A 26,989-nucleotide genomic window follows, 5' to 3' on the forward strand; every position below is an offset into this window, starting at 1 on the left:
TTTTCCTCAGTAAAAAGAGGAGGATTGGCAATGGATGATAGCTCAGGGCTAATCTTCCTCACAACAACAACAAAAAAACAAAACAAAAACGTTTGTATGAGGCACTGCAAAGTTTTAACCAGTAAAAGGAGAACCAGTTTGAATTTTGGACTCCTACTGTGTCCTTAAATCCAACATTTGAAGTGCAAATACCTTTTCTTGTGCTGAGGGACTGTGCCTTGAGAAGCCACGCTGGGGCGTGGGAACATTGAGGATAAGCAGGCCTGTCTGCCCTACTCTGTAGTGACTGTTCTGTTTCACATGGGCTGGGTAGCTCCAGGGAAAGCCTTACAACTGCTGTCCCTCCCTCTGTAACCCCCAGGTGCCAAAGGCCTCTCTTGAAGGTAAGCAGCACTGACATGCTGTCCTTGGTCGTGTGTCACAGGTGTGAGCCTCAGCAGTGATTTCATTGCTGGCTTTTGTGGTGAGACGGAGGAAGATCACCTCCAGACCGTGTCTTTGCTTCGGGAAGTTCAGTACAACATGGGCTTCCTCTTTGCCTACAGCATGAGACAGGTGAGCCCTGGGATGGGGGAGGAGCTACCTCTGTGCTGATACTGATGTCGTTCCCGACCAGTTTCTGTTCAAATGTAGACAACTGGGAAGAAAAGAAAGTGACAGCTAGGCAGTCCTTGAGAAACCACAAGGATCTTACCATTCATTTCTTTACTTTTTCTAATCAGCTTGTCTACTATTTTATACAATTCAGCAACTTGAGATGAAAAATGATTACTTGTGCCAATATTCTTCTTCATTAGAATATTTTAAATTAGGGTTAGGTTGTTTAAAATTTGAATGTGGAGGGAGAGGCACCATTCTTTTTACAATAAACCTAAAATCATATCTTAATATGCGGAACTTCTTTTTTGGCCTGCAGATGTGATTTGTTTTACAGAGGCCCCTTGTTGCCTTCCCAGCCATCCTCAGCTATTTTTAGTTTTCATTTTCTAGGCCAAGTGAACCCACGGATACCCACTTTAGAGATTGTCCTATAACACAGATTCCCAGGAAAACAAAGCAGAAGGAGATGAGAAAGGAAAGGGAGAGTACTGCATATTTCCTGCAGAGAGGGGATAGTCCTGGTCTGCTGCCATTTTCTTGATGGTAGGGATGAATTTGCATGGGTCACTTCTCATCCCCCCAGTTACCTCAGGGGCAGCTTGCCTTGTGTTTGGGCTGGAGGCTGAGGGGCCTCTGTGTCCAGGTGGTTAAGGAAAACTGACTGATGAAGGACTGAACCCATGACCTTAGGCCCCAGTGTCACTCAGCTGCCATCAACTAAGCTAATTCATGTCTTTTGAAGCCCACCGCCTAGTATTCTGTAGGCAGTGTAGGTGGGCCAATGTGTCTATTCATGTCTCTTAAAAGAATTATTTCAGGGATGAAGCTTCAGAAGAGCTGTTGGGTTCCATTTTGCTTCTTTTCCATGGACATCACAAATATGCAAGAGAAATTCTTTATAATGCTAGAGTTGAGAAATGGGTTTGCAGTGTGTGGTAGAAGCATGTCCTATGGGCATTGAATATGAGTGTTCCCTTTGGGATCTAATTCCTAGGTTAGGGTTAAGGTTATAAAGACTTAATCAAGTGGCCTAGTGGATGAGAGCAAGCACTCAAATTGTGCCTCTCTCACTTAATAACTGTGTGACCTTGGGAAAGGTCCTTGGTTTCTTCATCTGTGAAATGGGGATAGCATTAGTACCAACCTCATCGGGTTATTTTGAGAATTATCGTTTTGAGGATGATATGTAAAAAACACTTAGAATAGTGCTTTGTAGTAAGTGCACAATAGAGGTAAGTTGTTATTAATAGTAAAACAAAATAGAGTAAATCCTGTAAGAGAATTCTATTTTAGAATTCTCTACCCATTCTGTTTTCCTCTGTGGATTTGGTAGTTCTATCAAAGGCAGATTGGTTTGAATGTCCGGACTTTGGTGTATAGATTTTTCTCTTATTCCATACTTTTGTCTAGCTCACTGGTTCTCCAACTATATTATGAGCTCACATACATAAAGTAAAGATATACATATATACATATATATATATATATATATATATATATATATATAAACATGTATGCACGCTGTGGTTTGGGATGATTTAAAGGCTTTTCAAGGATAAATTTCCTTTTTTTTCTGGACTAGGTAGTAATGCTCATGGTATAAAATTCAAAACGTCAAAGCAGTATGCAGTGAAAAGTAGTTGTTCTTTCTTCTTGCTAGGTTGTGTAGTTTTTCAGTTCCTTCCCTGAAGGCAACTGCTCTTAGCAATTTCTTCTGTAACCCTCCAAAGATATTTCATGTATTTATAAACATATTTATATGTATTCTTTCTACACTGAAGTTATTATACATGTTAATCTGTACCTTGCTTATTTCTGTTGAGTGTATTTTGGAGGGCCATCATATCAGTACATAGAGAGCTAGCTCATTCTTTTTAACAGCTGTGTAATATTCTATTGTGTAGATAAACCATAGTTTGTTTTACTAGTTATGTGTTGATAACCATTTAGGCTGCTTTGCATCTTGTGTCTTTATAAACACTGTACATGAGTTATTTAGTATATGTACAAATGTAACCTTTATCCTTAGGATAAAGAAAGGGATCCTAAGGATAAAGATTACATTTGCTTTTTTTTTTTTTTTAATTTTTTGTTTACTGCAGTTTATAACATTGGTTTATAACATTGTATAAATTTCAGGTGTATATCATTATACTTCTATTTCTGCATAGATTACATCATGTTCACCATCCAAATACTAGTTACAACCCATCACCACACACATGTGCCGAATTATCCCTTTCGCCCTCCTCCTTCCCCCTTCCCCTCTACATTTGTATTCTATAAAAATATCAACAGTTTTGAGTCTATGATTTTCATGTGCAAAATTTAGAATTTAACCCTTGCAAAAGTGTGATTCCACTGCATAGTTACCTTTTTCTCTTAGAAGGCTCCCAGAGCTAGAGAACCCTCATGGCATGGCTGGGGTTCTTGTACATATGTCTGTAACTTGCAAGTAGAATGAGCGTGGTTGCCCTCTGTGCCTCAAGAAGGGATTCTACAAGTCCTTGGTGACCTCCATCTTTTTTTTTTTTTAATAGAAAACACGGGCATATCACAGGCTGAAGGACGATGTTCCGGAGGAGGTAAAATCAAGGCGTTTGGAGGAACTCATCACTGTTTTCCGAAAAGAAGCAACAAAAGCCAATAAGACCTCTGTGGGTTGTACCCAGCTGGTGCTGGTGGAGGGGGTGAGGCCATATATATATTTTTTGTTTGTTTTTTATTTTTTAAGACACAGTATGTCTCACTTTATTTAGATCTGCTTTGATTTCTTTTATCAGTTTTTATAGTTTTCAGCATACAGATCCTGTACATGTTTTGTTAGATTTATACCTAAATATTTTGAGTTTTTTTGAGCTATTGTAATTGCTATTGTATTTTTAATTTTGAGTGTCCATATGTTCGTTGCTATTGTATAGAAATAATTGATTTTTGTATGTTTATCTTGTATCCTGTGACCTTGCCGAATCCACTTAATAGTTCTGGGAGGTTTTGGATAGTTTGCTTGGGATTTTCTATGTAGATAATCAGGTCCTTGCAGTTTTTCTTCCTTTCTGATGGTCCAGGGTTCCTTCTTTTATTGTTTTCTTTCTGTTTAGAGAATTTCCTTTGACATTCTGGCAGCAGATTCTGTTTTCCTTCATCTTAGAATGTCTTGATTTCTCCTTCATGCCTGAAAGATACTTTTTTTTGTACTTAGTGGAAGGATTTGGGAAAAGTATGTCTGCTCCATCTTTCTGGAAGTAGTATTTTATGTGTATTTTTAGAATCAATTTTATTGTCTGTCTTCAATCCTTTTTTTAATCACACTGTCTTAGAAATGTACTACATTTCAGGAAGTTTGGGGTTCTGGTAGCTTCTGTGGGAACCTGGTCATCATTTAGAGCCCTAAACAGGTGGGAGATGGGGTGAATTTGGGAACCTGACCTTTTGTGAAGCTGCATGCTGCAGCCAGTGGAGAGAAGGGGAAAGAGAGAGACGGGCCTTTCTGTGCCTCCTCCCCAGTCCTGGTTTGAGACAGGAGAGTCCTGCTTCCTTCCTTAGGCTATGGCAGCAGCAGAGCCACCAGTTGCCTGGTAATTGTGTCTGTTAGGTTCTCTAGTAGTGAGTAACCATGAGAAATCTGTTCACGCCATTCAGCCTAAGCCAGAAAGAATTCCTTTTTGTATAAGACTTCAGGGGTGTCTTGTGGAGCCCATGTGCAGGAATACTGCCAGGTGTCTGGAAGGGACTACACTCAGCCTGGGAAGCCCTTGAAGCTCAGACTTTCTTGTCTCCTCCTCAGACCAGCTCTTCCTGCTTCTTCATCTCTGTGGCAGAGTACAGCGCCCTGTAGTTCCTGTGTTTCATGTTATACTTCCAGCTACTCACAGATCAAAGTTGTGTCTCTCAGCCCCAATTCAGATTTCCAGGAGAGGGAACCCGATCAGCTCAGCTTGAGTTAGGGATCTTCCTGTGGTCTGGTGCAGCAGTGGCTGGTGGATGGTCATGCTGAGCTGGTGGAATACTCCAAAAGGTGTTTGCTTTACTAAATGCTTTGTAATTTAGGGTGTCAGCTGTGATTCTGGAGGTCTGTACATGTCTATTCGCAATCTACATTTTATCCAGTAGAAATTAGGTCTTCTTGTATTCCCCGCTCTCCTCACACAGGGTCTGTCTTTTGAATGAATGAGTAAGTACTCACAGGTTACTAATCTTTGTCCATGACTTCATCAGCCCCACAGAGAGCCCATGGTAATTAAATGAACCAAAGCAAGGTCTTTTCTTACACATCCAACATAAGCCATTACTCACTTGGGGCTAGAGAATAAATGGATTATTTATTTATTTATTATGTGGGGAAGATCAGCCCTGAGCTAACATCCCTGCTACTCCTCCTCTTTTTGCTGAGGAAGACCGGCTCTGAGCTAACATCTATTGCCAATCTTCCTCCTTTTTTCCCCCAAAGCCCCAGTAGTTGTATGTGATAGTTGCATATCCTTCTAGTTGCTGTATGTGGGACATGGCCTCAGCATGGCTGGAGAAGCGGTGTGTCGGTGCGCGCCCAGGATCCAAACCCGGGCCACCAGTAGCGGAGCGCGCACACTTAACCACTAAGCCACGGGGCCGGCCCAATAAATGGATTTTTTAAGGCTAGGAGTTGATGTCTTTAGTTTCTCTTAGACTTTCTTTGCTGTCATGCCCAGTTTAAAACACCAGGTTGCTGTACCCAGAGTGGCAGAGGAGATGATGATAACTCAGGTATACTGAGCGTTTACTGTCTGCCGGGACTGTGTACTCTTTGGTCATTGGCACATTGAGTCCCACCATTGTCCTTGGAGGCAGTTCTGTTATTAGGCCCCTTTTGTAGATGAAGAAATGGAGACTTAGAGAAGTAGAATAACTTCCCCAAGGTCACACAGCTAGTGTGGCAGAGCCAGAATTTGACCCAGGTCTATCTCATTGTAGAGCCTATAAGCTCCCCCCGCCCTTTTTTTCAAATTAGGGAGAATTTTAAAAATATATAGATGTGGAGAGAGGAATGAATGCCCACATACCCATTAACCGGCCTTAACAATTGTCAATACAATGTTAATCGTGGCTAATCTTGTTTCATCTTTACTGCCCCGCGAGTTGTTTTGAAGCAAGTACAAGACATCATATTGTTTTGTCAGTAAATATTTCAGTATATATCTCTAAAAGATACTCTTTTTTTTTATTTTAAAAAGACATAATGCTATTATCATATCTGAAATAATTGGCAGTAGTTTTTTTTTTTTAAGGTCACCCAAATTTATTAGTAGTATCTTAATATTATCAAATATCTAGTCAGTGTTCCAATTTCCTGTTTGTCTTATGTGTATATATAAGATCTGTTTGTCTTATAAATGTTCTTTTACAGTTGATTCGTTCAAATCATGGAACCTGAACATACTCTTTTTAAAAATTTATTGTAAAACAATCACAAACTAATAGAAAAGTTGCAAGTACAGTACAAAGAACTTCTTTTTCTTAGAATCATTTGAGTGTAAGTTGCTGACTTGATGCCCACAACCCCCCAAATACTGTAGTGTGTATCTCATACAAACAGGGACATTCTCCTATATAGCTATAGTACAACCATCAAAACCAGGAAATTAACCTAGTTCGATTACCACCATCCAATCCTCAGACCCCGTTTAAGTTTCTCCTCTTGTCTCAGAGCTGTCCTTTGTAGGAAAAGGATTCCGATTCAGTATCGCACGTTGTGTTAGTTGTTGTCTCTCTCTAGTCTCCATTAGTCTAGACTAGCTCCTTAGTCTTTCCTTGGCTTTCATAACCTTCACACTTGACGATTGTAGGCCAGCTATTTTGTAGAGTGTCCCTCAATTTGAGTTTGTCTGATGAATTTCCTCATGATAAGATTCAGTTGATACATTTTTAGGCGGGAATACCAGAGAAATGTTGTGTTCTTCTAATTGTGTCCTATGAGGTGGCGTACAATTTTGATTTGTCTCATTACTGGTGATGATAACTTGGAAAATTTCATTAAGATGGGATCTGCTAGTCTTCTTGACGGTAAGTTATTCTCCTTTCTTTTGTAACTAATACGTATTTCGTAGGGAGGTATGGAGGATCTCTAAATCTTACCTGACTGCTATTTGCTGAAAGCAGTGTTAGTTTAAGGACTAAACTCCTTCCTATGTTTAATCACTTAAGAATTTGATCACTTAAGAATGATCACTTAAGAATACATGTTGGGGCCGGCCCAGTAGCATAGCAGTTAAGTTCGCGTGTTCCACTTTGGCGGCCTGGGGTTCGCTGGTTCGGATCCTGGGTGTGGACCTGCTCGCTGCTCATCAAGCCATGCTGAGGCAGTGTCCCATATAAAAGAGCTACAGCTCTATAACTATGATACACAACTACGTACCGGGGCTTTGGGGAGAAAAAAAAATGTACTTTGCTCAGGAATATCTGACTTCTTGCAACATTTAATTATCCACTTGGTCGTTAAAGAAATTTCTCAACTGTAACTGATGGTTGTTGCTATAATAGTATTAAAAAAAAAATACATGTAGTCAGAGCTCCATTTTGTAAAAGTGGATTATGTGCCCTTGGGATTATTTCAACTCCAGACAGGGCATCACTCAACATGTATAGTGTAAGACCCTTATGATAATATACTTCTATCCTTTTCCCTTATCTTTTGTGCTATTGTTTTCATAGATTTTTACTTCTGTATCCCAAAATATATTGATATTTTTTGCTTAAACAATCAATTATTTTTTAAGGAAATTATTTTTGTCTTTGTGAGGAAGATTAGCCCTGAGCTAACACCCATTGCCAGTCCTCCTCTTTTTGCTGAGGAAGATGGGCCCTGGGCTAGCATCTGGGCCCATCTTCCTCTAATTTATATGGGACGCCACCACAGCATGTCTTGACAAGTGGTGTGTTGGTCCGTGCCCGGGATCTGAACCTGTGAACCCTGGACCACCAAAGCGGAGTGCGTGAACTTAACTGCTACACCACTGGGCTGGCCCCAGGAAAGTTTTAAAATGAGAAAAAAATCATCTATATGTCCTGACTTATTTACTGTTTCTGGCATTCTTCATTCCTTGTTTACATTCAAGTTTCTATCTGGTATCATTTTCTTTGTGCTTGAAAAACTTCCTTTGACATTTCTTGTAATGCAGGTCCTTTGGTGAGGAATCCTCTCAGCTTTTGTTTGTGTGAAAAAATTTTTTTCATCTACCTTTTTTTTTTTTTTGTGTGAGGAAGATCGGCCCTGAGCTGACGTCTGCCAATCCTCCTCTTTTTGCTGAGGAAGACTGGCCCTGGGCTAACATCCATACCCATCTTCCTCCACTTTATATGGGACGCCGCCACAGCATGGCTTGCCAAGTGGTGCATTGGTGCACGCCCGGGATCTGAACCGGCGAAACCCGGGGTGCTGCAGTGGAGCGCGCGCATTTAACCGCTTGCACCACTGGGCCATCCCCTCATCTACCTTTTAAAAATATATTTTCATTGGGTATCAAATTTTAAGTTGATATTGAAGATATCATTCTCTTGTCTCCTGACTTACATAGTTCTGACAAGAAGTTTGTGATCATTCTTGTTTTTCTTCCTATATACATAAAATACCTTTTTCCTCTGGTTGCCTTTAAGATGTTTGTTTTATCACTGTTTTTAGAAATTTGATGTGTCTTGCATAGCATTCTTTTTATTGACCCCTTTGTGTTTTCTTTGGGGTTTGTTGAGGCTTCTTAGTTTGTGGATTTATAGTTTTCATGATATTTGGAAAATTTTCATTGTATTCTTCAGGTATTTTTTCTGTCCTCCTCCCACTTCCTGCCCCATCCCCACTGTTTCTCCTCTCCTCCTGTGACTCTAGTTACTGTGGGTCCAACCGCTTCATATGGTCCTGTAGGTCACTGAGACTGTTGATTTTTTTTCTTTTTTTATCTCTGTGCTTCGTTTTCGATAGTTTCTATTGCTCTGTCTTCAGATTTATTGTTCTTTTTTTTTCTTTATTTTATTGAAGTCATATTGGTTTATAACATTAGGTAATTTCAGGCATACATTATTATATTTCAGTTTCTGTATAGACTGCATTGTGCTCACCACCAATAGTCTAATTTTTATCTGTCACCATATACATGGGCCCCTTTACCCCTTTTGCCCTCTCCCCCACCTCCTTCCCCTCTGGTGACCACCAGTCTGTTCTCATCCATGTGTTTGTTTTTCTTCCACATGAGTGAAGTCACATGGTGTTTGTCTTTCTCTGTCTGGCTTATTTTGCTCAGCATAATACCCTCAAGGTCCATCCACGTTGTCGCAAATGGCACAATTTTGTCCTCTTTTTATGGCTGAGTAGTCTTCCATTGTATATATATACACCACATCTTCTTTATCCATTCGTCTGTTGATGGGTACTTGGGTTGCTTCCACGTCTTGGGTATTGTGAATAATGGTGCAGTGAACATTGGGATGCGTAAATGTCTTTGACTTGTTGATTTCATGTTCTTTGGGTAAATACTCAGTAGTGGGATAGCTGGGTCATATGGTATTTCTATTTTTAATTTTTTGACAAACTTCCATATTGTTTCTCCTAGTGGCTGCACCAGTTTGCATTCCCACCAGCAGTGTATGAGGGTTCCATTTTCTCCATATCCTCTCCAACGTTTGGTATTTTTTGTCCTGTTAATTATAACCATTCTGGCAGGTGTAAGGTGATATCTCATTGTAGTTTTGATTTGCATTTCCCTAATAATTAGTGATGTTGAACATCTTTTCATGTGCCTGTTGGCCATCTGTATATCTTCTTTGGAAAAATGTCTGTCCATATCCTCCGCTCGTTTTTTGATTGGGTTTTTTTTTTTTTCCTTTTTTGCCGAGGAAGATCTGTCCTGAGCTAACACCTGTGCCAGTCTTCATCTATTTTGTATATGAGTTGCTGCCACAGCGTGGCTGCCACTGAGTGGTATAGGTTTGTGCCTGGGAACTGAACCTGGGCCACTGAAGCAGAGCGTGCTGAACTTAACCACTAGGCCACGGGGCTGGCCCCAAGGGTTGTTTGCTTTTTTTGTTGTTGAGTTGTATGAGTTCTTTATGTATTTTGGGGATTAACCCATTGTTGGAGATATGATTTCCAAGTACTTTCTCCCAATGGGTGGGTTGTCTTCATTTTGTTCGTAGTTTCCTTTGCCTTGCAGAAGCTTTTTAGTCCAGTGTAGTCCCATTTGTTAATTTTTTCATTTGTTTCCGTTGCTTGAAGAGACATGGTATGCGAAAAGATACTGTTAAGGCTGGTGTCAAAGAGCATACTGCCTATATTTTCTTCTAGGAGTTTTATGGTTTCAGGTCTTAGATTCAAGTCTTTAATCCATTTTGAGTTAATTTTTGTGTATGGTGCAAGATAATGGTCTACTTTCATTCTTTTGCATGTGGCTGTCCAGTTTTCCCAACACCATTTGTTGAAGAGACTTTCCTTTCTCCATTGTGTGTTCCTGGCCTCTTGTCAAAGATTGGCTGTCCATAGATGTGTGGTTTTATTTCTGGGCTTTCAGTTCTGTTCCATTGATCTGTATGTCTGTTTTTGTGTCAGTACCATGCTGTTTTGATTACTATAACTTTTTTTTTTTTTTGTGAGGAAGATCAGCCCCGAGCTAACATCCATGCTAATCTTCCTCTTTTTGCTGAGGAAGACTGGCTCTGAGCCAACACCTACCGCCAATCCTCTTCCTTTTGTTTTTCCCCCAAAGCCCCAGTAGATAGTTGTATGTCATAGTTGCACATCCTTCGAGTTGCTGCACTTGGGACGCGGCCTCAGCACGGCCGGAGAAGCGGCGTGTCGGTGCGCGCCCGGGATCCGAACCCGGGCCTCTGGTAGCGGAGCGCGTGCACTCAACCGCTAAGCCATGGGGCTGGCCCATGATTACTATAAGTTTGTAGTATATTTTGAAGTCAGAGATTATGATACCTCCAGCTTTGTTCTTTTTTCTCAGGATGACTTTGGCTGTTTGGGGTCTTTTTTTGTTCCATGTAAATTTTAGGATTCTTTGTTCTTAATGTTCTTTTTTTTGGCAGTGTCTAATCTGCTATTAGCTATTGAATTTTTAATTTTAGATATTATATTTTTCATCTGTATAAGTTACATTTGGTTCGTTTTTAATATCTTCTATTTCTCTCACGTGTTCCTGTTTTCCTTTGAAACTTAGTTTCATATTTGAACTTCATTATAATGGCTGGTTTAATATCTTTGTGATAATTTCATCATTGCTATCATTTCTTGGTCTGTTTCTATTGACTGACTTTTTTTCTGATTATGGGTCCTGTTTTTTTTTTTCTGCGCATGTCTAGTTATTTTTGATTGGATCTTGGACATTGTGATGTTCATTTTTGGGTGTCTGGATTTTGTGTTGCCCTTTGTTCTGATAGGCAGTTAGGTTACTTGCAGTTCAGTTTGATAACTTTCATGGCTTGTTTTTAAGCTTTGTTAGAAAAACTTTTTTACTCTAGGGATAGGTTAGCCTCATTACTAAGGTGTGCCTTTTCTGGAGTCCCTACTGTGTGTCCCAAGGAATCAGTGAGGACTGTTTGGTGGTAGGTCACATGATTCCCAGCCCTGTGTGAGCTCTGGGAGCCGAGGAGCTGACAGTTCCCAGGCTGCTTTCTTCGTCTGACTTCATGGGGTTTCGCTCTACACGAGCATGTGTTGGTATTCAGCAAAGAATCAAGGGACCCCATGCACATTTCTGCAACTCTTTTTCTGCTTAGCTCCCTCCTCTCTAGAACTTGCTCCACAATTTCTAATTATTGCAAGCTCCCTGAACTCTGATCTCTCTTTTTTCAATTCAGAGAGAACCACCATGCTCTACCTTGAGATCTCCCTCCCTGCTCTGCATGCTCTGGTCTGGCATGCACCTTCTGGCAGAATGCAGAGATGATTGGAGGGCTCATCTCACTTGTTTTCCTTCCCTTAGGGATCACAGTCTTGCATAATCTGTTGTCCAATATCTGGAACTAGTTGTTTCATATATTTTTTCCATTTTCCTGGTTATTTAAGGCTGGAGGGTAAATTTGGTTCTTGTCATTTCATCATAGCTGGCAGAGAAAGACTTGTGTATATTCTAGAAGAGAATACTCTCATACTGGTTTTATTATTTTCCTGGCCCCATCTTCTGCATATTGTGATGGAGAGTCTGGCTTCGAGTCTGCCTATTCATTAGGGACAAGTAACCCAGGCCAAACAACCCCAGAATGTTACTGAATGATTACTGTGAGACTGTGTAAAGTGAGAGTTGGTTTGCTAAGTGCATCACCCGTATATCCTTGGCTTCAGGCCTCTTGGAGGTCCATTCCTGCAGAAGGTAATTCTGCAAAGACTCATTGATTAGTTTGTTAACATATAGTCATCAAAACTTGATTGAGTTTCTGTTGTGTGCCATGTACTGCCCTTGTTGGTGAAGCAGCAGTACACACTTAGGCTTCAGTGATTCCTTGGTTAGGGAATGCTCTATGAGTAAGACCCTTGGGATCTGAGAAGGAGAGGGCATAATTTCTGCCCTCCAAGAAGTGATGACCATTACAGATTCATAAACTCTCCTGTTCTTTCTGCAGCTCAGTAAACGCTCTGCCACTGACCTGTGCGGCCGGAATGATGGAAACCTTAAGGTGATCTTCCCTGATGTAGAGATGGAGGATGTCACTAACTCTGGGCTTGGGGTCAGAGCTCAGCCTGGGGACTATGTGCTGGTGAAGGTAAGGTGTACTGTTGCGATTTTGGCTTTCGCTGTGAAATGGGAGTTGGATTGGATAATTTCGGGGGAGTGAATTTTTTTCCTGGAGAAGTTCTTTGGTAAAATAAAAATCTCTTCTCAACCTGAACATTCAACCTGAAGGGCACCTTGAACTGAATTTTAAACTGCTTCTAACTAATTAATGCCTTTTCATTTTTCTTCTTTTCTCTCCTGCCCTGAAAGGGTTTTTTTTGGGAATTTGGTGAGGTTGGAGGACATAATGACATATAGTTGCCTGCTGCAGAGAGGCCAGGAATTGTAAGTGATCGTGAGTGAGTTGACATCCCTCTCTGTCAGAGATCAGCATGCCCTTCGAGGTCTGTCATGCCCCAGGCATCCCTAAGTTACTTGTGCTCTGGTTGCCTGGGTTCCTTCCCTGGACTAGCAGATCTAGCTGAATGGCTGTGGGATTTCTCCTTTCTTCCTTTCCTCCTTTCTTCCCTCCTTCCTTTACTTTCTTCCTTCTTCTTTTTCTTCTCACACTGCTGTAGGTCTGCTACTGCCATCTTCCTTTCTCTGGTCCACTTTGCCCCAGAGCAGAGGCTAGCAGGACATGTACTGATGAGGTACGCAGGAGCAGAGCTGCTTCTCCAGCGCTGAGCTCTGGAGCATCTGCAAGAGAAGGATGGAGAGGGGGGATTCTTTTTCTGCTGATGTTGATCGGTGTATGTCCTCCTCCCTGGTCCTGAGTGCCTCACCCTCTACTCTGCTTTCTTTCCTTGCTCTTACTGTCACCTCTGTCTTGAGTCGTGGGAGCCACAGTCCATGGCTTGCAGCTGAGGAAGGCTCATTCCCCTGGTATGTAACTTCCTTGGGTTAGCCAAGAAGTTTTACCACCACTCAGAACTTTTCTGTTCTGTCTATCTGACACAAACTTAAAACCCGATTTGCAGGTTGGGAACCTTATGATCCCACTTCCTTCTGGCCTTGTCCTGACTGAGGATTGTCTTACTTTAAATATTATGTCTTACTTTAAACATTATGTAAGAATTTCCTAAGTGGGGTAATTCCTACTGGGCAACAATGTGATTGATCTGGAAGCAATTCCTCATAGGCTTCTCCATTTGTTCCTTTTTTTTTGGGGGAACACTGTCTTGTTTTCTTATTTCTCTGTCTTCTGAATGTTTGCTTTGATTTTTCTTTGCTTTCCCACACCTCCTCCTTTCTTTCTTTCCACTGTAGCTAAGGGTTACTTGAAAAATGGGATGAGCTTGGTGGGCTGGGTTGTACTGTTAATATCATGTTCTTTTGTAAAATGGAAAAACTTCATTTGTCAAGAAATATAGAAGGGTGATGCTGTGTTACTTGGGACTCTTTTTCTGTTTCCAAGTGACATAAACCCCACAGGTAAGATTTAGTGGAAGGATCAGAATGAAGGAGGAGCTGTGGAACCACAGAGGTCTGTTGGCTCTCTCTGTCGCTCATCTCTGCTGTTCTCATTTCTCTCCACTCAGAGTCTGGGCTGTGCAAGAAATAAATCATAAATTTCACTTTCTTGTCTCCCTTTCTTCTATGGTGCTTATTTGGCTAACCCCAACACTGGTGAAAGTGGTTAACTGCTTACTTTGCATCTGCACCCTAGCAGCTGAACATTGTGGGGGGGGGGAGGGTGGGAGGAAGCACACAGTTAATTTGTATTACATAGATTAGGTCAGATGATGGTGATTGAAGACTCAAAATACTGTGGCTTAAATAAAGTAGGAGTTCTCTTTCTCATAAAAATCTAGATATGGAAGCTCCAGAACTGGTGATTATGATGGCTCCGTGATCATCAGGAGTCCAGGCTCCTTCTCTCTTTTGCTCTGCTGTGTGTGGCCTCCATTCTCAAGGTCACCTCTTGATCCAAAATGGTTGCTCCAGCCACCATAACCGTATTCTATGTAGCAGGAAGGAGGAAGAAGAGAGGGGAGGGCATGGCTTCTTCCTTTCAGGATATTTTGCAGGAGTTCCACATGTTATTTCTGCCATAGTAACACACCACACCGGGCTGCAAAGATGCTGAGAAGTGTGGTCTTCACTCTGAATGACCAGGTGCCCAGCTAAAAATTGGGAGTTTTGTTACTGAGGAAGAAGAGGAGAAATGTTGGGGATAAGTAACAGTCTCTGCCACGTGAACCCAAATGCATTCAGTTCAAATTCATGTTCATGATGGTAAAACTCAGATGAGCGCTCAGCATGGCCCTGAAATCCTTATCCTACTATATTTCCCTAGTAAATTGACTTTCTCACTCTCTTTCTACTTCAGTCTTCACTCACCTATCCAAATGCTAGTCTCAACTGATACCTTTGCCTCACATTTCATGAAACTTCATTGTCACATCATTATTTCCACCAGCTGACTCATAGCTCTACCCACACATGCTGTCTGCTCACACGGGACTGTGTAGGAAGCGTTTTCATCTTCTGTCACGCTGCCCCTTGTGCCTTCTCTTCCATTCCTTCCCATCCTCTCGAGATTTGCATTTATCTCCTTTCTCTCTTACATCTTAAACTTAATGTGGCCAAAATAGAATGAATTCTTCCCACTTTCCTGCAATTTTCTTCTTTTTAAGCCTTTTTCATGGCACCTATTCGGTAAATGGCACCACTCAGTTGCTCAAGCCAAAAATATAGGAATCGTCCTAGATACTCGCTTTCCTGTACTCCATCAGCAGTCCATCTGTTTCAGCTCTACCTACAGAACGCATCTTGAACCTGCCCATTTCCTTCCATCTCCAAGCACCATCATTTCTTGGCTGGGAGATTGCAGCCTCACTGGTCTCCTGCTTCTATATTTAAAAATGAATTATTTTATTAAATCATATCATAAATGTAGAGAATTTCTCACATTGTAAGTGTACTACTTGATGAATTATTACAAAGTATTATTATTTATATGGTATTTCTAATACCATAGTTCAGTTTTGCCTGTTTTTGACTGTTATAAAACTGAATCATACTGTATATATTTTTGGTGCCTGTCTTCTTTCCCTCAATCTTAGGTTGTGCAATTCATGCATGATTATATTTGTCCATATTATATGAATATACCACAGTTTATTTATACATTGTACTGTTGATGGCCATTTTGATTGTTTCTAGTTTGGACCTATTATGAATGGAATTGCTATGAATATTCCTGAACATATGTTTTAGTGCACATATGTATTCATTTCTGGTGGGTATATGGCTTGGAATTGCTGGGTCATAGGGTGTGTATAATAGAGATAGCCAAAGGGATTGTACCATTTTACACTCCCACCAGCAGCGCATGGGAGTTCCAGAGGCTTCATATTCCCTGCTTCCATTCTTGCCCTCCTCTAGTCTGTCTGCCCCACGGCAGTCAGTGTGCTCTTTCTAAATCAGATCACTCACTCCTCTGCTTAAGCCCTCCAGTGGCTTCTCGCTGGAGCCAGATGCAGGGTGTGCAAGGCCTTATATGATCCGTCCCAGCTACCTCTCCAACCTCCTGTCCCCTCCACTCTTCTTACTCTCTCTCCTGGAGCCTTGGTGGCCTCCTTTCTGCCCCTCAGACCTAGTTCTGGTGTCAGGGACTCTGTACATGCTGTGTTGCTTGGGAGGCTCTTGATCTTTGCCTGGCTGTCTTCTTTTAACCCTTAGGTTCTCTCTCAAATGTCACCTCCCCGAGAGGCCTTCTCTTTACAGAAGCTAAAGCAGCTTCCCTCTGCCTTGCTCTTGTCACTGTTTACCCCATTAGCCCATTTTATCTTCGTAGCACTTTTCAGTGCCTGAAATCATCTTTGTTTTTTTGTTTACCTATTTCTTGTCTGTCTTCTCCTGAAAGTGCCTTTGAGGGCAGGGAAAACATCTGTTTTGTTCATCTGATATCTCTAGCAGCTAGGACAGTTCCTAGCACGTAATAAGCACTCAGTAAATATTTACTAATGGACTGTCTTGTTCTCATGGTGAGAAATGAGACTACTGGTAACTTTGGGGTCACATGCTTTCACCTCTCAATTAGAGAGAAAAGAGAACCTTTCTCACCAAATTTTGGCCATAAATAACCTAAGGAAGGGTTTGACTGGTACAGCCTGGATCACAGCTTACCCCTGGAGTTAGGAGGGCAGGGTCTGTGATGGGCAGTTCACACCTGAAACTTACCACACTAGTTGGTGCTGGGGAGGAGCCGTCTCCCAGGAGAAGAGGGAGAAGTGGCTGTTTGGGACTGAACTATTTTGGACTTCTTAAATTATATGCATTACCATTGTGTCAGATGTCTCTCTTCCCAGTATTGGGGGCACAGAGGAACCATGCAGCCTCTGCTAGCCTGTCACCTCCCTCAGATCCCTTTTGGTGGCCTCTCCTCTGGAGGCTCCGCATCAAGTCCCTAAGGTGCAGTCCTGGTTACCTCGCGTTCTTCTGACTGGTTTTCTTTCAGATCACCTCCGCCAGCTCTCAGACACTTAAAGGGCACGTTCTCTGCAAGACCACTCTGAAGGACTCCTCAGTGTGTTGCTGACCTGCGTGGATGGCCTCGGAGTTGATGTGAGAAGTCCCTCCCAACAGGAAGGGGGATATGACTGGTCACTAGTGAACGAGGTAGTGAAGCTTTGCAGATAAGCTGCAAGTGGTGAAGCAACTTAGTGTCAAATGGAAAATGAATCTCCTTGCTGCTATGTGAACAGCTTTTACAGTCATTAAATTTACCTAAAATGGTCCCTTTGTCTCTCTACTTTTATTTCATTTTTGCCTTGGTTAGTGTTTTTGGAATTTTCCCTACAGTCTCTGTGTTAAGTGTTTCCCAACCCAGTTTCTGCTGTAGACACTGCTAACCACTCTGGTTTTCTCCCCTGGGCCCTAGGAGTTAGAGACTGAAGGAGGGAAGGTGGAGAGGACCATTTGCTTGGAAAAAATTGCTCTAGATCTTTCTAACATTTTGGTTTGATGACAGTGACTCAGCTGTCTTTCTCCTCACTTTGTTCTTATATTTTACCTGAGGGCTTCCCTCACGGACCTCTTTTTTAGCCTGTAAGTTCGTTCTTTGCCTTTGGGTCTGACGGCTCTTGGACCTTGGAACAGCGTTGGAAAACATCAGCACCTGCTGATAGGCCTGAGCGGTCATTCTTGGCCCATGCACCACCAGGACTATGTCATTCTGTGGGTGTCCTGAAAAAACCCCAAAAGATGGTCACAGAGTATTTGGAGTCAGACTTTGGTTGAAGTCCCCACTCCACTGCTTAAGAGTTGTGTAACTTGGGCCGGCCCCGTGGCTTAGCGGTCAAGTGCACGCACTCCGCTGCTGGCGGCCCGGGGCGCGCACTGATGCACCGCTTCTCCGGCCATGCTGAGGCCGCGTCCCACGTACAGCAACTAGAAGGATGTGCATCTATGATATACAACTATCTACTGGGGCTTTGGGGGGAAAAAAAAAAAAAGTTGTGTAACTTGAGTAGTTACTTTATTCTTCTGTGCCTTGGTATTCTCACATGACGTGGGACTAATAGTAAAATGCTTATCTCATATGGAGTTCAGTGAGATTATGACTTGTAAAGAGTTTGGCACAGTCTATGGAACATGGTAAGCTCTTATCAAACGGGAGTGATCCTTGAAAGATTTTGCTTCTAAAACAGACTACGTCTTTTAGGATATGCTGAGGCTCTTATTGTGTGTCTGACCCTGATCTCCTTTAGACCCTTTCCACTGACCTGCATGACAGCCTTTGGGAACACCAGGCTGGGAACCTCTTCCTCAGGTGCTGGTTTGGCCTGGGGAGATTGGTTTCTGCTCTCCAGGTCTATTTTCCACTGAGGAAAACATTTGTTATGGCTCTTCACCTCAGTTCTTTATTCAAAAAGCATTTTAAAAAATGTTTTGATATTTTATTTTACTTTTTATTAAAAAGTAAAACATATATGTGATAAATAATTGAAACAATGCAGTAGGTATCTATAATGGATCAGTTTCCCTCCTACCACTTTCTCCTAATCCCCTAGTTCCCATTTATGAAGGCCAGCACTTTTATTGTTTTCTAATGTGTCTTTTCAGAGATAATCTCTGTATATATACTGACTAGTGTGTGTATTTGTTGTACACAAATGGTTACAGACCATACACATTATTGAGAGCTTTATTGAGGTATGCGTAATTGACATACAACTGACATGCACATATTTAAGGTGTACAATTTGATAAGCTTTAACATATGTATACACTCATGAAATCATCACCAATCAAGAGAGTGAATATACCCATCACCTGTGAAATTTTTCTCATGTCCCTTTGTAGTCTTCTGATCCCCCATCCCCAAACTACCATGGATTTTTCTGTCACACATTTTGACATGTTGTGTTTTCATTTTCATTGATTTCAAAATACTTTCTAATTTTCCTTTTGATAGAGAAAGATAAATGTCATATGATTTCACTCATGTGGAAGATAAACCAACACACACAGAGATAAGGAGAACAGATTACTGGTTCACAGAGGAGAAGAGGGTGGGGGGAGGGCAAAAGAGGTAAAGGGGCACGTGTATATGGTGACAGATTAAAACTAGACTATTGGTGGTGAACACAATGCAATCTATACAGAAACTGAAATATAATAATGTACATCTGAAATTTACACAACGCTAAAAACCAATATGACCTCTGTGGGGGAAGAGGGAGAATCTACCTCTGCCCTTTCCCTTAAGGTTCCTATGGCTGGCCAAATAATTAACAAGACAGGTTAGCAGGAGAAAATAATACCAAGTTTAATAACATGTATACATGGGAGAAACCAGGGACACTGCATTTCTCAAAATAATAGCAGAAATTCTTGTCTTAAATACCATCTACAGCTCAAGACAAAGGATGATGTTGGGAGTGGGGGGAGTCAGTTACAGGAGATTATCACTAAAGCACAGTAAACAAGAGTAAGGTTATTATGCAGATTTAAGGCCTCACCTTCCACATTGATAAGTCTCTAGAAATGAGGCCATCCCCCTTCTTCCCAATAGAGAGGGAGATACGTTTACAAATGGAGATCTCCCTTATAAATGTAAATGTTTGTCTGGCAACTCCTTGCAGGGCCATCTGCAGAATGTGGTTAGAGACAGAACTTCAGATAAGATGGGCTTGTTGGTGCCTTTCCTATTGTAACATCAACTTTACATTGTATTACAGCCATCAGATAGTAACTCCTTCCTGGAACAGATCTTCTATGTCAAATTCTTTGGGCAGTTAGTGGGGGAGGTCAAATGTCCATCAGAGAAAACAATCAAGGTAAAGAGAGAGATTTCAGGGTGGCCAAATCTTGATCTCCCACACCGCAATAAAAAAAGAAAAAATTTTGTCAATTTTGTTGATCTTTTCAAGGAACCAACTTTTGTTTTTGTTGATTCTTTTTTTTTTCTATTCTATATTTCATTTAGGTCTGCTCTAATCTTTATCATTTCCTTCCTTCTACTTGCTTTGGGTTTAGTTTGCTCTTCTTTCTCTAGTCCTTAAGGTGGAAGGTAGGTTATTGATTCGAGATCATCTTTTTAAAAATAGACTTTATTTTAGAGCAGTTTTAGATTTATAGCAAAATTGACTGGCAAGCACAGGGAATTCCCATATACCTCCTGCCTCCACACAGGCACAGCCTCCCTCACTATTAACATCTTGCATCAGGGTGGTGCATGTGTCAACTGATGAACCTACATTGACTCATCATTATCACCCAAAGTCCATAGTTTACAGTAGGGTTCTTTCTTGGTGTTATACATTCCATGGGTTTTGACAAATGTATAATGACTTGCATCCACCGTTATAGTATGCAGAATAGTTTCACTGCCCTGAAATTCCTCTGTGCTCTGCCTATTCATCTCTCCCTCCCCTCAACCCCTAGCAACCACTGAATTTTTTTACTGTATTCATAGTTTTGCCCTTTCCAGAATGTCATATAGTTGGAATCATACATTATGTGGTCTTTTCAGGCTGGCTTCTTTCACTTAGTGATATGTGTTTAAAGTTCCTCCATGTCTTTTCATGGCTTTATAGCTCATTTATTTTTAGTGCTAAATATTGTTCCATTGTATGGATGTACCACAATGGATAAATGTATTTTCCCTTCACCTAACGAAGGAAATCTTGGTTACTTCCAAGTTTTGGCAATTATGAATAAGTCTGCTGTAAACATCTGTGCAGGTGTTTGTGTGGAAACAAGTTTCCAGCTCCTTTGGGTAAATATCAAGGATTGTGATTGCTGGATCATATGGTAAGAGTATGTTTACTTTTGTAAGAAACTGCCAAACTGTCTTCCAAAGTGGCTGTACCGTTTTGCATTTCCACCAGCAATGAATGAGAGTTCCTGTTGCCCCACATCCTCGCCAGCATTTGGTGGTGTCAGTGTTCTGGATTTTAGCCATTCTAGTAGGTGTGTAGTGGTATCTGGTTTTATTTGCAGTTGCCTAGTGACATATGTTGGCCATCTTTTCATATGCTTATTTGCCATCTGTGTATCTTCTTTGGTGAGGTGTCTGTTTAGACGTTTTGTCCACTTTTTAATCAGGTTGTTAATTTTCCTATTGTTGAATTTTAAGACTTTCTTGTATGTTTTGAATACCGGTCCTATATCAGATATGTCTTTTGCAAATATTTTCTCCCAGACTGTGGCTGTCTTCTCATTCTCTTAACTGCATCTTTCACAGAGCCAAAGTTTTTATTTTAATGAAGTCTAACTTATTGATTATCTCTTTCTTGGATTATGCCTTTGATGTTCTACCTGAGAAGCCATTACCAAACCCAAGGTCGTCTAGGTTTTCTCCTATGTTATCTTCTAAGATTTTTATAGGTTTGCATTTTACATTTAGATCTTTGATTCATTTTGAGTTAAATTTTGTGACAAATGTAAGGTCTGTTTCTAGAATCACTTTTTTTGGCATGTGGCTGTTCAATTGTTCCAGCACCATTTGTTTAAAAGATTATTGTATTGCCTTTTCTCCTTTGTCAAAGATCAGTTGATTATATTTGTGTGGGTCAATTTTTGGGCTCTCTACTCTGTTCCATTGATCTATTTTTCAATTCTTTTGCCAGTACCACACTGTCTTGTTTATTGTAGCTTTATTGTAAGTCTAGAAGCTGACTAGTGTCAGTCTTGGTTCTCCTTCAATATATGTTGGCTATTCTGGGTCTTTTGTCTGTCTATATAAACTTAAGAAGCAGTTTGTCAGTATCTACAAAATAACTTGCTGGGATGGTGTTGGGATTGTGTTGACTCTGTCAATGAGGTTGGGAAGAATGACATCTTGACAGTATTGAGTGTTCCTATCCATGTACATGGAATAGCTCTCCATTTATTTAGTTCTTTGATTTCCTTCATCAGCGTTCTGTAGTTTTCCTCATATAGATTTTGTATAAATTTTGTTAGATTTATACCTAAATATTTCATTTTTTGGATGCTAATGTAAATTGACTTTAATTTCAAATTCCAGTTCTTAATTGCTGATATATAGGAAAGCAATTGACTTTTACATATTAACCTTGTATCCTGCAATCTTGCTATAATTGCTTATTATGGCTGAGTTTTTTTTTGTCGGTTCTTTCAGATGCTCTACATAGACAATCGTGTCATCTGTGAACAAAGACAGTCTTATTTCTTCCTTCCCAATCTGTGTACCGTTTACTTACTTATCTTGTGTTATTGCACAGCCAGGGCTTCCAGTATGATGTTGAAAAGGAGGATGAGAGGGGATGTCTTTACCTTGTTCCTGATCTTAGTGAGAAAGCTTCTAGTTTCTTACCATTAAGTATGATGTTAACTGTAGCTTTTTATTTATTTATTTATTTTCTCCCCAAAGCCCCAGTAGATAGTTGTGTGTCATAGCTTCACATCCTTCTAGTTGCTGCATGTGGGACGCGGCCTCAGCATGGCCAGAGAAGCGGTGCGTCGGTGCGTGCCCAGGATCCCAACCCAGGCCGCCAGCAGCAGAGCGCGCGCACTTAACCGCTAAGCCACGGGGCCAGCCCTTAACTGTAGCTTTTTTGTAGATTTTCTTTATCAAGTTGAGGAGCTTCTCTTCTATTCCTAGCTTGCTGAGAGTTTTTATCGTGAATGGGCATTGGATTTTGTTAAATACCTTTTGAGCATCTATTGTTTGATCATGTGAATTTTCTTCTTTAGCCTGTTGATGTGATGAGTTACATTAATTGATGTTCAAATGTTGAACCAGCCTTGCATGCTTAGAACAAATCCCGTTTGGTCGTGTTGCATAATTCTTTTTATACAGTGTTGGATTTGGTTTGCTGATATTTTGTTGAGGATTTTTACATCTATATTCACCAGAGTTGTTGGTCTGTAGGCTCTTTTCTTGTAATGTCTTTGTCTGGTTTTGGTATTAGGGTAATGCTGGCCTCATAGTATGAGTCAGGAAGTGTTCCTTCTGCTTCCATTTTGTGGAAGAAATTGTAGTGAATCAATATAATTTCTTCCTTAAATGTTTGGTAAAATTAACCAGTGAAGCCATTGGGCCTGGTGCTTTCTGTTTTGGAAGGTTATTAATCATTGATTCAATTTCTTTAATACATATAGGCCTATTCAAATTGTGTTTTTCTTGTGTGAGTTTTGACAGCTTGTGTCTTTCAAGGAATTGGTCCTTTTCATCTAGGATAATTAAATTTGTGGGCATAGAATTGTTCATAATAGTCATTTTTTTTTTTTAACGTCCATGGGATCTGTAGTGGTATCTCCTGTTTCATTTTTTTATTTTAGTAATTTTGTATCTTCTCCCTTTTTTTTTCTTATTTAAGCTGGCTAGAGGCTTATCAATTTTATTGATTTCTTGAGGAACAATTTTCTTGATCTTTTCAAGCTTTTGGTTTTGTTGCACTTTTTTTTTTGTGAAGAAGATCAGCCCTGAGCTAACATCCTTTGCCGATCCTCCTCTTTTTGGTGAGGAAGATTGGCCCTGGGCTAACATCCATGCCCATCTTCCTCCACTTTTATATGGGACGCTGCCACAGCATGGCTTGATAAGTGGTGTGTTGGTCCGCGCCTGGGATCCGAACCTGCAAACCTGTGCTGCCAAAGCGGAGTGCACGAACTTAACTGCTACACCACTGGGCTGCCCCCTCATTGCTTATTAAAATTGATTTCCTGTTTTCAATTTCGGTGATTTCTACTCTAATTTTTATTCTTTTGTTTTGGGAAAGGAAAGAAGTTTGGATTACTTTGGAATAATTTGTGCTTCGTTTTTCTAGTTTCCTAAGGTGGAAGCTTAGATTGTTGATTCTACATCTTTCTTCTTTTTTATTATATGCATTTAATACCATAAATTTCCCTGTAAGCACTATTTTTGCTGTATTTCACAAATTTTGGTAAGTAGTATTTTCATTTTCATTAAGTTCAAAATATTTTAAAATTTCTCTTGAGATTTCTTCTTTGAAATCTCTTTCTTCTGTTTTTAATGTAGGCATTTACAGCTATAAATTTCCCCTGAGTGCTGTTTTTACTGTATCTCTTAAGTGTTGGTCTGTTGGGTTTTTGTTTTCATTCATATCAAAGTATTTTCTAATTTTTTGGGGGGGGGGTTGGAAGATTTGCTCTAAGCTAACATCTGATGCCAATCCTCCTCTTTTTACTGAGGAAGACTGGCCCTGAGCTAACATCCATGCCCATCTTCCTCTACTTTATATGTGGGACACCGCCACAGCATGGCTTGATGAATGGTACGTAGGTCCACCTGGGATCCAAACCCACAAACCCCAGGCTGCCAAAGCAGAGCGCTCAAACTTAACCACTTCGCCACAGGGCTGGCCCCAGTATTTTCTAACTTTTTCTTTTGATTTCTTTGGTCCATGGCTTATTTAAGAGTTTGTTGTTTAATTTCACATATTTTTGAACTTTCCAAATTTCCTTCTGTTCTAAAGATTTCTAGTTTCATTCCATTGTGGTCAGTGAAAATACTTTGTATGATTTAAATTATTGAGAATCATTTTCTCATCTCACATATGGTCTATCCTGATGAATGTTGCATGTGCACTTGAGAAGAATGTGTATTCTCCTATTGGTGGGAGAGTGTTCTATATATGTTTACTATGTCTAGTTGATTTTTTTTTTTTCTGTGAGGGAGATCAGCTCTGAGCTAACATCTGTGCTAATCTTCTTCTTTTTTTTTTTTTTTGCTGAGGAAGACCAGCTCTGAACTAACATCTATTGCCAATCCTCCTCCTTTTTTTCCCCAAAGCCCCCTAGTAGATAGTTGTACGTCATAGTTGCACATCCTTCTAGTTGCTGTATGTGGGATATGGCCTCAGCATGGCCGGAGAAGCGGTGTGTCGGTGCGCGCCTGGGATCCGAACCCGGGCTGCCAGCAGTGGAGCACGCACACTTAACCGCTAAGCCACCAGGCCGGCCCCTGTCTAGTTGATTTATAGTGTTCTTCAAATTTTCTATTTTCTTATTTATCTTTTGTCTAATTGTTCTTTCCACTATTGAAAGTAATCTCCAACTATTATTATTGAACTACGTATTTCTCCCTTCAATTCTGTCACAGTTTGCTCCATCAAGTTTGGGGCTCTATTGTTAGGTGCATATATGTTTATAATTGTTAAATCATTTGCATAGATTGCCTTTTTATTGTTATGTTATGTCGTTTGTCTCTTGTAACAATTTTTGTTTTAAAGTTTATTTTGTTTAATATTAGTATAGCCTCCTCAGTTCTCTTTTAGTTACCATTTGAATGAAGTACCTTTTTTCATCTGTTCACTGTCAACTTATTTATGTCTTTGGTTTAAAACAAGTTTCTTGTAGACAGCATATATGATCATACATAGCTCAATGATGGGGATACATTCTGAGAAATGTGTGGTTAGGTGATTTCATCGTTGTGCGAACATCATAGATTGTACTTACACAAACCTAGGTGGTATAGCCTACTACACACTTGGGCTATATGGTACCAGTCTTATGGGACCACTGTCATATATGCAGTTCCTTGTTGACCAAAACATCGTTATGTGGTGCATGACTAGTTGGATCATGTGTTGTTGTTTTTAAATCCATTTGGCCAATCTCTGCCTTTTTATTGGAGACTTCAATCCGTTTATACTTATTATAATTACTGAGAAGGAAGGACATCTGCCAATTTGCTCTTTGTTTGCTATATATCTTATATCTTTTTTGTTCTTTCATTACTGCCTTTTTTGTGTTAGATATTTTCTTGTGGACTACTTTGATTCCCATCTAATTTCATTTACTATGTATTTTTTTGTTATTTTCTTTATGGTTGCTTTGAGGATTATAATAAACATCTTAATTTATAACAGTCCAAATTAATACTTAGTTTTAATAGGATTCAAAAATGTTGCTCCTGTAGCATTTCATCTCACCCCTACCTGTTGTTATTGTTCTAAAATACGTCTTTATATATTGTGTGCCCCTTAACATAGATTTATATTTCTTGTTTTATGAAATTTTCTTTTAAATCATATAGGGATAAAAGAGGAATTACTATCAATTACAAGCAACTTACATTTGCACTCAGATTCAAGTAAAGGGAAATTAGATTTCTCCTCTTAATGGGAAGTAGCTGGGTTCTGGAAGAGCGTGTGGGATGGCAGATATTGTTGGTGCCATCTTTGGAAATATAATCTGCCACAGATCTCATGGCAGGAGAAAGAGCTTGGTGAGTTTATGAGGTGAAAAAACAGAGAGGTCAGCGTAGATAGAATGTTGTGAGAAGAGAGAGACTGATGTGAGATGAGACGGGAAGGGTTGGCTTTGGGTACGTTGTTCAGGAACCTTGAGGCCGGATGGATTTTATTTAAATACAGTGGACAGACATTGGGTGGTTTTTGTTTTTTTAATTTTTAACTTTTGAACATTTTAGATTTCCAGAAAAGTTGCAAAGTTAGTATAGAGAGTTTCCCTAAATCCTTCACACAACTTTCCCTGATGTTAACATTTTACATAGCTATGGTGTACATTTGTTAAAACTAAGAAATCAATATTGACACATTACTATTTGCCTTTTTTTTTTTTTACAGGGAAAAATTTGCCCTGAGCTAACATCTGTTGCCAATCTTCCTCTTTTTTTTTGCCCCTCCCCAAAGCCCCAGTGCATGGTTATTATATCCTAGTTGTAAGTCTTTCTAGTTCTTCTATGTGAGCCGCTGCCACAGCATGGCAACTGACAGGTGGTGTGTGACGGGGAAGTGAACCCTGGCTGCGAAGCGGTGAGAGCGCCGAACTTGAACCGCTACACCCATCAGGGCTGGCTGTGGCACATTACTATTAACTAAATAAAACTATTCTGATTTTGCCAGTTTTTCCACTGATGAAGGTACCTTTTATCTTCCAGCATCCAATCCAAGATATCACATTGCATTAGTTGTCATGTCTCCTTTATTTCTTCTGATCTGTGAAAGTTCCTCAGTCTTTCCTTGTTTTTCATGACCTTGACACTTTTGAAGAGTTCTGGTCAGATACTCTGTATAGTGTCCCTCAATTTGGAATTTTTCTGGTGTCTTCTTATGATTAGTATCCTTTTCATCAAATCGTACCAAGGGGTATGTAATATGAATATTGTTGTTGAAGCTAATCTTCCTCGCCTGGTTAAGATGCTGTCTGCCGTGTTTTTTTTCACTGTAAGGTTGCTGTTTTTCCTTTTCTATACTCTTATTCTTTGGAATTGAGTCACTAAGTCTAGTCCACCCTAAAGAATGGTG

At 40.3% G+C, this 26,989-nt stretch overlaps 1 protein-coding gene across 2 annotated transcripts in view; it reads left to right on the forward strand.

Moving 5' to 3' along the window:
* The window catches only part of CDK5RAP1 (CDK5 regulatory subunit associated protein 1), a 36,676-nt gene extending 19,658 nt beyond the window's left edge, over positions 1 to 17,018 (forward strand). For both annotated transcript variants that reach the window (XM_058562919.1, XM_058562918.1), the window contains exons 11-14: positions 425 to 555; positions 3,141 to 3,290; positions 12,184 to 12,324; positions 16,741 to 17,018. In XM_058562919.1, the coding sequence (XP_058418902.1) occupies positions 425 to 555; positions 3,141 to 3,290; positions 12,184 to 12,324; positions 16,741 to 16,821 (503 nt within the window). In that variant the 3' untranslated portion in view covers positions 16,822 to 17,018. The remainder of the gene's footprint in view (positions 1 to 424; positions 556 to 3,140; positions 3,291 to 12,183; positions 12,325 to 16,740) is intronic.
* Positions 17,019 to 26,989: the final 9,971 nt, after the last annotated feature.

The sequence above is a fragment of the Diceros bicornis genome, chromosome 19, assembly GCF_020826845.1.
Source record: "Diceros bicornis minor isolate mBicDic1 chromosome 19, mDicBic1.mat.cur, whole genome shotgun sequence".
Lineage (NCBI taxonomy): Eukaryota > Metazoa > Chordata > Mammalia > Perissodactyla > Rhinocerotidae > Diceros > Diceros bicornis.